The sequence below is a fragment of the Tasmannia lanceolata genome, unplaced genomic scaffold, assembly GCF_043159265.1.
Source record: "Tasmannia lanceolata isolate RefF3 unplaced genomic scaffold, GAP_Taslan_0.1 ptg000024l, whole genome shotgun sequence".
Taxonomy (NCBI): domain Eukaryota; kingdom Viridiplantae; phylum Streptophyta; class Magnoliopsida; order Canellales; family Winteraceae; genus Tasmannia; species Tasmannia lanceolata.
Genome location: NW_027518701.1, coordinates 2880043 through 2894872, shown reverse-complemented (window position 1 = coordinate 2894872; position 14830 = coordinate 2880043). Strand labels below are relative to the sequence as shown.

The following is a 14830-nucleotide window of genomic DNA, read 5'->3' as shown; positions in this document are numbered from 1 at the left end:
AGAGACCCTAATCCAGCCTAGGGCGAAGTTTGAGACCCTAATGCTGAGATTCAGATGGATTTGGCACGAGCCGGGAGAGTTTAGGGCTTAGTCAAAATGGGGTGTCTACAGCCGGCCACCGTACTTTTAATAAAGTGAGGACTGCGATCATCAAAACACAGTAGTGCTGATAACATTTCCCTTTTTGATAAGTGGATGTGAAGTGTTATCCACACTCCTTTGTTTTGATTGCAGCACTCCTCACTTTTCATTGAACACTTCTTTGATGACTACGGACAGCCTTCCAAAATTTGTGATACTAGTGTAAGGCAGGGCTTGCAGGGGCCTTGTGCTCTTCCTACATGTATCATTTTTAGGGTGCCATTATTAAAACAATTGAGTGCATATATCATCACATCCCTATGTGTTTTTCTTAAACATCCATTTGCAAGTCATTGATTAAAAACAATCACATCTAGGGGTGTAAACGAGCCGAGCCGAGCCGAGCTTGGCCAGGCTCGGCTCGGCTCGTTAAGCTCAAAAGCCAGGCTCGGCTCGGGCTCAGGCTCGAACCAGGCTCAGCTCGGCTCGGCTCGGCCAGGCTCGCGAGCCTTATCGAGCTCGAATTATATTAATTTTACACCCCTCATTTTCCCTGGACAGCCCTATCTAGTGTTTTTTTACTACACTTTTTACACTAGGGGCCTTTTAGTGTATATATTAATATATAATATATATATTTAAATATATTAAATTCTTAACGAGCCTTAACGAGCCGAGCCTGGCCTAACTCGGGCTCGGCTTGTTAAGCTTAACGAGCCAGCTGGGCTCAGCTCGTTAAGGATTCGAGCCGAGCTTGAGCCGAGCTTTTTTCGAGCCGAGCTCGAGCTCGAGCGAGCTTCTGAGCCCGAGCCAAAATTGACACCCTTAATCACATCCCTATGTGTTTTTCTTAAACATCCATTTGTAAGTCATTGATTAAAATTACAGGTGCACTTTGTAGTATTCTTCTTACAAATTTAATGTGAGAATACAATTCTGAAAATGTTTAAAAAGATTGTCATCCCAATGAGAAAAAAACCTTAACCTAAGAGAAAAGCTGTGAATTTCCATTTTTATATTGTATTAGAACTCCAACTTTGCCAGGAAAGAAGATTCAAAAGCAAAAGTACAAAGTGAAAAGGAAAAATATACACATTCCCATCTAAACTAAAGCAAGAAAATCACATATCAACCCCAACACTGGTAGACATTTTAAAACAAAAGAGACCTCCAAAATCTCCTTTTCCAAATTACAATCTTCTAGCTAAATCTTCTCTCCCTACCATTATCTCAAGTGGGTCTAATGCACTCCTAATCAAACTCTCCTCTTTCAGTTCTTTTGGCCACCCTCTGTCAATTTAATTGAATAAAAGCTTCAAATCACCTTTAATTCCATTGTTACTCTAGATTTCCAATATTTTTTTTAATGGGGTCAATTTGGCAAGCAAGTAGGAAGGAAAGAAAAAATATACAAACTCAAAGCTATATTCAAACCCTTACTAGAAGCATGCTCAAACCCTTTCACAAATTACAATCATGTATGCTAAACCTTCTCTCCCAAATTACAACAATAGAAGCACTCTTATTATTATTTTTCCATTTCAAAAAAAAAAAAAAACCCTCTCCGAACTTTTATATCAAGTGGCTCTAATCCTCTCCTAATCAAACTTTCGTCTTTCGTTTCTTTTGGCTACCCTCTATCTATTTAATATAATAAAAGCACCAAATCACCTTTACATCAATTGCTAATCTTCTTTTCCAATATTTTTCAAGTGGGTCAATTTGGCAAGCAATCTAGGAGGAGAGAAAGAAAAGTTAAAGACCCAAAGTTAAATCCAAACCCTTAATAGAAGCAACTTCAGGCAGAAAAGGTCCCATACACACCTTCAACATAGCATCAAGAAGTCCACAATGCAAAGAAAAGAATCTCCTCAAAGTTTCCTCTTAAACCAATGATTATCATCCTTCCACCAGTAGGATCTGTTCTTCATCCCTCCTTGAATACATGGAGAAAACCATAGGCGCCATCTCCGCTCCAATCGTCAGTCTCTCGATTTTCCTTGCTGTGTCCCTCATTGGAGGTACACAACTCTACCTTATCTTTCCAATCTATGAATCGGCATTTTTTGTAGTAATTTTTTTGTAGATATGGTTCTGTTTAGATTCCTTGAATTCCTCCTTAACCAGTAATTAGCTATTGAGACACAATGACAAGGTCTAAAGATTTTTTTTAAAAATTAAAAAAAAAAGACTATCGAGTAATTGGAAGAGTATTGGTTTTTTTTTGTTTGCAAATGAGACATTAAGGCCTCCTGGAAGCCATTTACTATGGATTTACCGGGTACCAACATCAGATAAATTAAATGAATAAGACAAAATCTATTGAATAGTGAGCCTATGAGGCCGCTCTCTCATGCAACAGCCAGTCAGCGAAATGCCCTCTGCGATCGAACCTAGCAAATCCCTAATAAATATTTTCAAATAATCATATTTAAAACTATTTGCGTAAAAGATTATATGCAAATAATTTTAGAGATATCCAAAGAGGCCTGAAAGCCCGAAAATCCAAAATAACAAAGAATCGACCAAAGATAATCTACAGCTTGATTTAAATGAGTAAAATGCAAAAAAGAGATCATAATTAATTTCTGTTAACAAATTCTAATCATGTTTAACATCAAAGTAAGAATTTAGCATACACACACAATAACAATGCTAAACTGAAGTGCGCCCTTGCAAAAACCAAATTGCAATAGCACCCCATTGTTTCCATGTCACCCCGTGCATTTATTATTCCTTTGATTTTACATTTTTCAGTGCCATTATAAATGCAGTTGGGTGACGTTGATCAAATGGTGCGCCCTTGTGGCTGGATTTTTGCAAGGGTGCCCTTCAGTTTAGCATAGAGAGAGATTATTTCCACATCTGATAATGTGGTTAGGCAATTATTATAGCTGAATAATTTGGTTTAGAAAATGATTTGTTCAGGCGTAAGGGCGAGCATTGGTGTCAACTACGGCACAATCGCGAACGACCTCCCCCCGCCGATTCAAGTCGCACGATTTCTCCTACAGAACACTCTACTCAACCGTATAAAGCTCTACGATGTCAATCCCGCCATCTTACAAGCCTTCGCCCACACCGGAATTCCAATATCCGTCACTGTGGCCAACGATCAAATCGGGGAGCTCACCGAGCTTTCATTTGCTCAACAATGGGTGAAAAGCAACATCCTTCCTTACACTTCCAACACAAACATAATACGGATCTTAGTTGGAAATGAAGTCGTTACTACTGCCAACAAGATGCTAATTGCGAGCCTCGTACCCGCAATGCAAAACCTTCACGCGGCCCTCGTCGGAGCATCGCTCAGCCATCGAATCAAGGTCTTTGAAGTATACATGATTAAATAACACTATCTCTAATAGCTCAAGCTTTTGAAGTAATTGGTTGTTTCACATGGTATAAGAGCAATTGTCACGAGGCAGGTTCTGGGTTCAAAACCCAACACCTCCTTGATATTAAAAATCCATGTGTACGGCAACCTGAAAGAGGGCCACATGTGACATTTGTTTGGCCAACTCAAAAAAAAAGAAAAAGAAAAAAAGAGGGGCCACATGTAAGAGAGACAGATATAAAGTATAAAGGATTAAATAGGAGAGTGTTAAAGTATAAATTAATAATTAACACCATCTATAATAAATTAAGCTTTTTGAGTAATTGGTTGTTTCACAGGTCTCCACTGCACACTCCCTCGGCATCCTCTCCTCCTCCAACCCGCCATCCACAGGAAAATTTCGGCGAGGCTACGAAACAACTGTCTTCAAGCCATTGCTAAGCTTCTTAAAGGCCACAAATGCACCTTTTATGATAAACCCATATCCATTTTTTGGCTTCTCGGGTGATACATTGAACTATGCTCTATTTAGGCCAAACCCCGGGGTTATTGATAGGAACACACAACTCACCTATACAAACATGTTGGATGGACAATTGGATGCCATTTACTCCGCAATTAAGCTTCTTGGGTTCAAGGATGTGGACATTGTTATAGCCGAAACGGGTTGGCCTTCGGTTGGAGACCCTGGGCAAGTCGGAGTTGATCTAGAAAGTGCAGCGGCCTATAATGGCAACCTTGTTAGACATGTGACTTCCGGCGTGGGCACGCCTCTCATGCCCAATCGAACATTTGAGACATATATCTTCTCACTCTTCAATGAGAATCTTAAGCCAGGGCCAACCTCTGAGAGGAATTTTGGGCTCTTCCGGCCGGATATGACTCCGGTATATGACATCAACGGTATCTTACGGCATAAGGTATGGCTCACAATCACATGCTATGTTCATTACTAGAGACTATTATACAATTTCTATATGTGTACATATATACTTATGAGATTAACTTGATAGATAAGAGAAAATGTCCATGACTAAGTGTACATGTGACATGTGTGTGGTGATCGGGACCATTCATATAATATCATCACTGGCTCCCAGTGCCGAATCGGATCTCCATTCGCAAGATTGAAGCGTGGAAAGAATCAATGGTTTGAAGGCATCTTAAAGGATATCTTTTTCCATTAAGCTTGATCAAAGGTCTAGAAACATCCCACGAAAGGCAGGACCAAGTGCAATATGCCAGACTCAACAACATTCATGGACCTGATCAGCATCATTCTCCATTTCTTCATGAAATTTTTTTCCATGGAATACTAGTTTATTCAGGGGTGGGAGAGGGAGAGAATTGGGAGGGCATGAGTGAGGAGAGAATGCGAAGTGGCTGAAAAACAAAAATAGTGAAAAGGAAAACTTTGCTCAAAATAGAGTTTTATTTTTCCTACTTCTCCGCCACTTCTTTTCCTCCTCTCAGTAGGGCCAGCTCAAATTCTCTCCCTCTCCCACTTCTTTGAAAAAATTGCCATGGTTGCCAAACATGGCCTTAGGCTCTATTTCTTTCGAAGTAAGATAGGCATAAAATGTATTTTAGTCCACCTCATCTATGCATTGGGTGGTGCCAACCATTTTACCTCATATTTTGATTGGGTAGGTCTCACGATCTTTGCCAAGCTCATGAATAATGTGGAGCCCGCCATTTTTCACCTCAGATTTTGATGGGGCGGGACTCATTATTTTGTACACCCATGGTTGAAGAATGCTAGTTTGTGGTATAAATTACAAGAGGAATGCTAAACTGAAGGCTTCCCGTGCAAAAGCCGTAGGATCCATGAAACCAAAGTGCATTATTTCTTTACTTTCACATTTTTAAGTGCTTTGATGGTGCGGATCAATGGGGGCGCCCTTTAGTTTAACATTCCTCAAATTACAAAAGTATACAATGAACAAGAGTGTCAAAATTGAAAGAGGGAGTGCAGATCACTATCGGTAATCCATTCCCTATCTTCATTGAAACAGGCAAAAGAGTCGATGCCCGGGAACCCAAGTCCGGCTGTAGTGCCTATAAATCCGTTGCCTGTCCAGGGAAAGACATGGTGCATGCCAAAACCAAGCGCGGAATCTAAGCTCTTACAAGCGAACATTGACTACGTATGCGGTCAGGGTGTCGATTGCCGGCCTATACAGGCTGGAGGTGCATGCTTCCTACCAAACACTGTCCGAGCCCACGCCGCTTATGCCATGAACGCTTACTACCAGGCCACAGGACGGAATGCTTATGACTGTGACTTCAGACAAACTGGAGTGATCACTGTTGTTGATCCAAGTATTGCTCTTAGCCTTCTCCAATAGCTTTATATTCTTTCTTATTTCCGAGATTTTATATGGTGCGTGCATGTGGTCCAGTATTTTTCAGAGAGTACAGTGGGGCCCACTTCGTAGGATGATCCAAACCGTTCATCTGTTGGGCCACAACGTAAATAGGCTGTATCTCTGTATGGTGATCCTAACTCTTCCATATGTAGAGGGACTGCACATTTATAGAAGCCTCTTAGATTGGAGGGTTAGGAGTCATCCTATGGAGATAATTTATGGGGGTACAACCTACTTATGTTGTGGCCCAACAAATGAGCCTAAATTTATCATTTCCCTCTGAAGGGTGGAAACAAAATAATTCCTAGGAAAAAAATTTCCCCAAGAAATAATTTCTCTGCAATCCAGATAGGGTAAATGACATGGCTATTAAAAGTTTGGCACCCTAGCACCACCTTTCTCTAAAATATTGTACTTTAAGCAGTAATTGCTTTAAATTTACCCTTTGTAGGTTATGGAAGCTGCAAATACAACTCATGAAGATGGTGAAGATAACAAAGGCCTGTCTACTGAAAATTCATGTGGTTTTGTAGTAGGTAGAGGATACAGGTTATGTATGATTCTGATTCGTGTAAGCTAGTTATTGTGAGTCTTTTCAATTTCTTCATATTGCTTCCCTTTTTTATTTTCCATAGAAAGGGGTTTATGATTAGAGGTGTCTAAGTAATACATTTTGAAACACATTTTCTTCTTTTCTTCCTACTGTATATATGACAATTTCATGTTTCAGCAGTAAGGATAGCTACATTAACATTGTTAGATGGGATCTGCTAGGGACCATGACAGAAGGCATTTCACGGGCGGGCTGTTGCATGAGAGAGCAACCACATAGGTACTGATTTTGTCTTATTCATTCAATACATGTGAGGTGGCTTCTCTCTCATGTAACACAGCCCGCCCACTGATTTTGTTGAGATATAAGTAGGCACTGATTTTCGTTTTTAACCATCAGTTTCAAGGCCACAGATCGAACGATTTGGATTATTGGATCATGTATACGTGTACAAACAAGTTTTGGTGGGAAATGTATAAGCCCCAAAACGGTTTTAAATTTTAGGAAAAATTACATTTACACCCCCTCTAGTTTCTGACACATCCACTTCTACCCCTATAGTTTAAAACGTGACAACTAAACCCCCTTTAGTTTCAATTTGTATAAGGTAGGCCCCCTCAGTTGACGGTTCGTCCACAGATTGAAGGGTTAGGATGATCTTATGGAGCTGATTTTTTGGGCCTTATCTATGTAAGGACCCATCAAATTTTAATAATGAGGGGGCCTACCTTATACAATATTAAAAGGTAGTGATAAATCGACCTCCATATAGGGCAGTGCTTAGAGAGAGAGAGAGACATGCGGGTTGATTAAAGATATTTGGGGCAAACATTTTTACAACGAATCAAACTCTAATTTTTTAGGCAAACATTTTAAACATGTTTTTTTGGCCAACTTTCAAAATTTACCCCTCCCATATTTGTAAATGAGAAAACTTCTCACCTCAGTTTCTTGTGTTCCGCAGTTTCTTGTGTTCCGCTTTTTTACTACGTTTTTTTAACCAATGCCATAGTAAACTCGAATTTTTTCCTTCCCCTGTTTTTTCCGAATCACATTTTGCTGACTATGGGCCTGACCATGGTATGCAAAATGCAGTTGTTTAATGATCCGTTCAAAACATTTACGGCAAAAATCTCTTCTGGAAAAAACATTTAAAATGTGTATTAAACTCGTTTTTTTCGCCAACTTTCCAACTTTACCCTATTTTGTAAATGACAAAATTTTAACTTATTAAATGCTTTTTTTGTAGTTGTGTATATGAATGTTTTTTTACTAAGTATTGTTTTCGCCTTTTCACGGCTGCCTAAGGTTAAATTTTAGGCTTTAATGTATATGTGACGTTTCCCACCATTTGACCTCTCTCTCTCTCTCTCTCTCTCTCTCTCTCTCTCTCTCTCTCTCTCCACACACACAAATAAACCGTTGGTGGGCCCAACAGAAACCGTTGGTGGGATGGTGGGCCCATCTATGAACAACGTAGGCCCCGCCCATACCTCACCATAGGATAATCCAAACCGTCCATTTGATGGGCCATAAATGTAAATAGGTTGCGTCACAAAATATCATTTCCATAGGTTGATCCTAGCCCTCCGATCTAAATAGAAACTACATCTTATGCAACCTCTATAGATTGTAGGGTTGTGATCATTCTATGGAAATGATTTTTGGGGCACAACCTAATTACATTGTGGCCCATCAAATGAATGGTTTGGATCATCCTATGGAGTTGGTTGTAAAGTAACATTAAGGCCCGCCCACAACATAGGACGATCTAAGCCGTCCATGGTTTGGATAATCTTATAGAGTTGGTCGTACAGTAACATTAAGGCCCAATCGTAGGCCCAACTGATATTTTTTCAAATTGAAGCGTACCGTCTACAACATAGGATGATCCAAGGCGTCCATGGTTTGGATCATCCTATAGTGTGGTTCGTACAGTAACATTAAGGCCTAATTTAGGCCCCACTCATATTTTTGAAAATGAAGTGTACCGTCCAAACCATAGGATGATCCGAGCCGCCCATTTGATGGGCCATAACGTAAATGGGTTGCGCCCCCCAAAATCATTGGCATAGGATGATCACAACCCTCCAATCTATAGAGGTTTCCATAATAAGCAATTTCTCTTTATATCTGAGGGCTAGGATCAAGATGTGGACGGTGGACCAACAGATCTGATCACACGGAGGCAACACAAGCTGTGCCCAGAGTCTACTCAGCATTTTCTTTGAAGACAATAAATTGGGTGAGTCTAATTAAAAAAACAAGCAGTTTCCTTCTTTTTTTTCTCAAGATTATGGCTGTTGGTATAAACCCGACTGTAAAATGGCAAGTTTTTTAAGATTGCGGTCAAACCTGGGTGGACCGGCCGGACGGTCCAAGGTTCGGAACTAAACAGAAGAATGACCCTACTGTGAGGTGCTCATTGAATGAAAATAACCAATGAAACATGATGCTATATATGAATGACCACTGTAAATTTCGGAATTTTTTTTTTTTTGGAATGGTAGCTATATTAATAAAAAGGACCGAGATGAGAACAGACAAAACAACAGGAACAATGAGGGATGCTAAACTCACAGTAGCCCTTGTAGAAAGTGGCTACAAGGGCGGCTCCATTGGATCCGCGTCATTTCCTTTAACCGTTATCAGTGCCATGTTAAATGCACTGGGTGCATTTGGATTACTGGAATCAAGAATCGGTATCGATATCACATTCCAATCCTATTCCAATTCCCACCATAAACGGTATGGAAATTCCAATTCAAACGTTTATTAGGGAATCATGAGCATCAACTTCATCTTCTTTCTCCAACCAGCTCTTGCTAAAACTCATTAAAAGTACACTAGTCACAAAAAAAAAAAATCTGCATAAAATCGAGAAACAAGAAATACTCTGAATAAACCTAGAAATAACAATACCCAAAATCACAAGTAGATACAAGAAATAAAAATAAATATGCATAACTACAAATCAAATCCATATGTTCTAGAAAGAAGAATGGCATCTACCAAACCTCTCTCTCTCTCTCTCTCTCTCTAAGCAAGAAGAACAGATCATGCCGAAGGAGTAACTGAGCAGAGCATGTCGTCTCCCATCATACCAGCAAGGGGGATAAAAAGTATAGGGTTTGGGTGAGAGTGGCGAGTGGAAGGGCTTTTTGAGTGTGTGGGGTGGAGGTTCATGAAAGAAGAGGGGTTGGGGCTGAGGCGAGGGAATAGGGCTTGGGTGAGGGTACTGATGGGGTTTGCAGCAAAAAGAAATTATATTGGTTGCAGCTGTAGGTAGCCATCAATGGAGTGGTCTATTCCATGTCCAGTGAAAATTTCTGGGCATCTTGAAGTGGGGAGGGCGGTGGTTGAAGGGAAAAAAATTCTCAAGAAAGCGTATAGAAGGAGATGGGAATCAGAATACCACCACTTAGGGTGGGTAACAAAATCCGCCCAAGATTCCAGGATATTTTCCGCCCGTCATATTCATTCCCTTACCAGGTTTTGAACCAAATCGGCAGAATTAACTTAAAAAGAATCAGATACCGATTCTCAATCCCTATTCCGACGATCCAAACGCACCCTTAGAGTTAGGGATGACGTGGATCCAATGGTGCGGCCCTTATGGCCGTTTTCTACAAAAGGCTCCTGTGAGTTTAGAAATAACAACAAACAAAAACAAAATCAACGGGGTAAAAAATTGAACAGCTCCAAATCTTCCTTCTCCTCCCCTTGTCTAGCAAGCTCATCTCCACACCTTTGCAGATCGAGGCGCATGCTTAAAGAAAATAGATGATGAATTGAATTTCATCAAAGAATCCCGCAAATCTCCGAGTATAAGGCCTAATGCCTTGGAGCAAGCGAATCACATTCAAGGAATCATCAAATAGTGGTTAAAGAGAGATCAACGGTCCAATCAACAAGAAAAAAGGCCTCCATTGAACAAAGTATATTTTCATCTCAGTCAGAAGTAGCACCTAAAGACTAGAGACTGACAGAATGAAGAGTTTTTCAAGAGAACAGTAGAATGATATAAGTGTCACTGTGTGGACCCCGATCCGAGGACGGTGCCGAGGGACGCGAGATCCCTCCTGCAATCATCTAAGATCTCCACAACGTGAAGGAGAGCTCTACCAGGGAACTCTCGAAACTATTGCCACCCTCACAGCATAGCATGAGTGGCGATATAAAAAGAAAGAGATACATCCTGATCCGGAGCCAGGGCTCGAAACTAAGATATATCTGAAAATAACTCAAAGTCGTCATCCATGGATGCGCCATGGAACCAAAACAAATGCTCTGTTTGCAATGGATAACCAGAGATACAAAAGGTCCGTGCCTGATGACGAATGGAGAAGGTCCGAAGAGCGCCCCCAATTCGCCCGAGTGCGAACACTTGGTCTCTTATGCCATTTTCATTAACTTCGAAGAAGTTTGGGTAAAAATCATGTGAAATGGGAACAAATATCCCCGAGTGAACGTCTACCTAATCACGGGGATGAAATAATAAACACACATAAAGTAAGATAAAAGATGTGTCACCTAATGACAACTAGGTTATGAGTGACATGCCTAACAGGTGTCTAAGTTCTGGTGGACGAACATATGCATGCTACAGCTAAAGGTATAGGTCTGCACAAGAAAGTAAGAAAACACAACAAAATATACAATATAACACAACAAATCCTAAAACTCTAAATGATTTAGCCCGAGTCCTCGGATGGTCTGGTATTCATCCAAAGAAGCCTACGTATCCCCGCCTCCACGAGAATCAAGGCAACGTAGTTCTTCGCGCCTATTCTAAGCTAGGATGCCTAAGACACCTAGACCTCTATCTTAGACTCGATCTAAAAGACCGGACTAGTTATTAAAAGCTTCTTGTACGATTATTTAAATTCCAGTGAATTGTGAATTTTAGGACACCCTATATGCCATAACTAAATGCAGATTAGCCCTAAGCTAATGCAGGTGGTTCCTACAACCTATGTGTAACTAGGCTGTATTTCCTAAGGAAAACAAAGGGTTGCTAACGTATCCAAGACCTAGTCATCAGCCGGCGATGTGAATCGCCAACTGACCGGACGGAGGCGCTCCTATAACTCTAGGACAAACCCCTAACTCTAAAACAAGCACACAACAAACAGACAACAAATCAAAGACAAGACCATAACTCTAAAACTCTCTATCTAAGACAAAACCCTAACTCTAGAGGAAGAATTTTTTCGAAAGCAATGTTTTGGAAGATTTTTGGTATTTTTAAAAGGGTTAAATGATTTATTTACAAAGGTTTGGCTGGACCTGGGATAAGAATCCCAAGCTGCACTACGTACCTCGTGAAAGAGGATCAAGCCAACGTAGTTCGAAACGAACTCTCAAACTACGCTTCTAAAAGAAACACTCAACACTTTAGATTTTTTTAAGGGTTTATGATGTTTTCAAATGTTTTTGAAATGCTTTTATATTTTTGACGATTTAAAAGAAGTGTTAACACCTTTTTAGCTAAAGGGGATCCGATAGAAGAGCCTCATTACCCACCATATCGCGGTAGAGTAATTTAGAAGGAAACGGGATCCCTAAAGCCTGGGGGGAAAGAAAACAAGCGAGGGAACTAAAATTCCGATACGAGACAAAAGATCTCAAAGAGATGACCAAAAGCTGACGAGGCTTAGCTAGAATCCAAAAGAGAGGAATTCTAACCTGCGAGGGAAAACCCTAAATAAACGAGAGATGAAAAACCTTCTAACCCTAAGGGCAAACTTCTAAACAAAAGGGACAAACAAGAACCCTATAGGAAGAACTACGGAACAATCAGCCACTAAGGAAGGGTCCTAACTAGTTAAACGCTCTGAGAGAAGGAAATCCCTTAACCTGCGAGAACTCTAAGGCAGGAAGGGAAGAGGTTGGCTCAAGAAACGTTCCATCGTCGCCGAACCCAAGAGAAAGATGAGAAGAGCCCCCAAAATCGATGGGATCCCGAAACTCGAAAATGATACAAAGGAATGCGCAAAGAACAATCCCGAAAAGAAAGGAAACCCCTCAAACCCTGTGAAGACCCTAAGATAGGAAAAATGATAGGAAGGGCAAGGGGTTGGCTCAAGAAACATTCCCTCATCGCCTGGCGTCGACAGCAGGATTTCCGAAATCAATGACAGTACCAAACATTGGAAACAAACCTGAACTCCGATGAGAACCCCAAAGACATGCGACTCAACCAACTATGACAACTATGCGACTCGCTGATTTCAAATAAAGCCTTTCCCAAAACCCAAAGCTAAGAAAGTGGTGTATGGATTCAACAAAAATGAAATAAATGTTTAAAAACACAGATAGCTTGAATTCAATTATAAACTGAAAATCTCAACGGCATTACAACTATCCAAAACATACCTGAATTCACATGAACTGCAGAGAAACATGTCCAAACATATGAAGAGATGAAATCCCAATTGCTTTATAGATACCAAATTTTACTAACATATCATGGAATTATCACTTGCTACTAATGATCGTTATGCAATCCCGACCTTTAAGGCTCCGTATGGTTGCCGGGTTTTTTTTGTTCCTGGGAGTTATGTGGGAGAAAAAATACCCTGTGAGATAGGTGGGAAAAAAAAGTCCTAGAAGTATCCTGGTAAAATAAAAATCCCATGTTTGGTTATGTGGGAGAAAAAAATATCCTGGGAGATATGGTGGGAAAAAAAAAACCTTTGTTTGGTTGGTTGAACTGTTGGGTAGAAAAAAATTCTTCTCAAGCTTATTTTTGGTTCCTGAGTTTATTTTTGTTCCTGGGGTTATCTTGGGATGGGATGAAAAGGCAATCATTACAAAAGTGGGATTAAAAAATTCACCCCACAAATAATCATTACAAGAGTGGGATTAAAAAAAACCTTAGTGCTAAAAGGCAACCAAACATGGGATGGGACCAAAATTTAACTTACTCTCCCACATAACTCCCAGGAACAAAAAAAACCCGGCAACCAAACAGAGCATAAGAGAGTTTTGGAGAGGCCCGAGCAGGTGGGGGGTTCTTCACAGAACAGGAAGATTTAAATGCTTCTATCTGTAACTGGCATTTCAAATAGTCCCCATTGTTTTGCTCCAAGCACTTCTTCAAAGCTTCCACATCACATTGAGACATCTTCTTCACGCTAATCCCAACCTTCTCATCCATCATGGAACCACAATAATAAATACAGATTATCAAGCTTTGACTCCAACTTGCCGTTTGTTTGATTATTTGTCAGAAAGGAGGGGTTGCAGCCGGAAAACCAACTTGGAACCCTAATTGGAATGGGTTGGATTTAACAGGATTGCCGGAATTGGATCCTGAAATTGGAGCGAAGGGGTGGTGGTAATTGGAATCGAGATGAAGAGTTGGAATTAGAGAGAAGGATGCCTGGATTTTAGAAATGGGTTTCAACAGAGGTGGAGATGGGTTTGGGGATTTGGAGAAGACGATGGTGGTTGGTGGTGGAGTGAAATGGCAGAGGAGATGGAGGTGGGTTTGGGTTTCAAAGGCACAGGGGATTAAAAAATTAGATGAGAAATTAGAGGTGGCTGTGGAATGGGGTTTGCCGGATTCCGACGGGGTGTGGTCGGAGAAGAAGAGATAGGGTGGAAGAGGGTAAGGTAGAAGAGGGTTTGGGTGTAGCAGGTGATGGTAGAGGTTGCAGATGGAGGTCAGAAATGGTGGCGGTGGCTGAGATGAGGATCGATTGGAGGTTGGAAATCGTGGTCGGAAGTGGTTGGCCGGTGATGGGAGGTGGGAGATGATCGGCTTCTTCCTCTCTCCCTCTCTCTGCAAATCAGAGGATTTTTTTTTCTCCCCTGCGGCTGCAGAAATATGAGGTTTTGGGTTTTGGGTTTTGGGAAGTGGGTTTTGGGTTCAAAGGAAGAAGTTCAAGGAGGTGGAGGTGATGGTGGTGGGAAGATGGGTCGGAGGTGGTTGCCAGAGTGGAGACCAGAGATGGGGTAAGGAAGACAAGCTGAGGCCGAGCCTCCCTCTCTCCTTCGCGGCTGCAGAAACCAGCTCCCCTCTCTTCTTCTTCTTTTTTTTTCTTTTTTTAGAAAATGAGATCCCTCCTCTAACCCTAATTCGTTTGGGGCTTAATAAAGTGAAGAAAAAACGTAAATTCGACCCCCCCCCCCCCCCCCCCCCCAAATTACTTACTGGACCAACCCCATGCAGTGTATTTGCGACTAATCCTTTGTTCTATGGGGGGGGGGGGGCTCGGGTAAGATGAATCTAAGTAAAACTAAAAATGTATTCTACCCCTCCTTTTCCAGGACAGCCCCCTATTGCATGGTGACTACTCTTTTGCCGGATAGGTGATTACATGGTAATGGCACCCTTCTTTTCCGTAATATGAAGCTATACTAAGGGCACAAACTCGGCTTGTCCTTTTGATTACCATGCTTCGCTCGATTCACTTGAAACCTTGCTGAGACCTACATAGGATCTGGAACTACCCTATAACTGATTTTGGGACACAGATTCAA

General features: G+C 41.1%; 1 protein-coding gene across 1 annotated transcript; it reads left to right on the top strand.

The window, feature by feature from the left end:
- The first annotated feature begins 1894 nt into the window (after window positions 1–1894).
- Window positions 1895–6513, top strand: LOC143857260 (glucan endo-1,3-beta-glucosidase-like). The gene is made up of 5 exons (XM_077367677.1): window positions 1895–2102; window positions 3010–3407; window positions 3757–4338; window positions 5434–5740; window positions 6239–6513. The coding sequence occupies exons 1-5, from the start codon at window positions 2027–2029 to the stop codon at window positions 6265–6267; spliced, it is 1392 nt and encodes a 463-aa protein (XP_077223792.1). The 5' UTR covers window positions 1895–2026; the 3' UTR covers window positions 6268–6513.
- Window positions 6514–14830: the final 8317 nt, after the last annotated feature.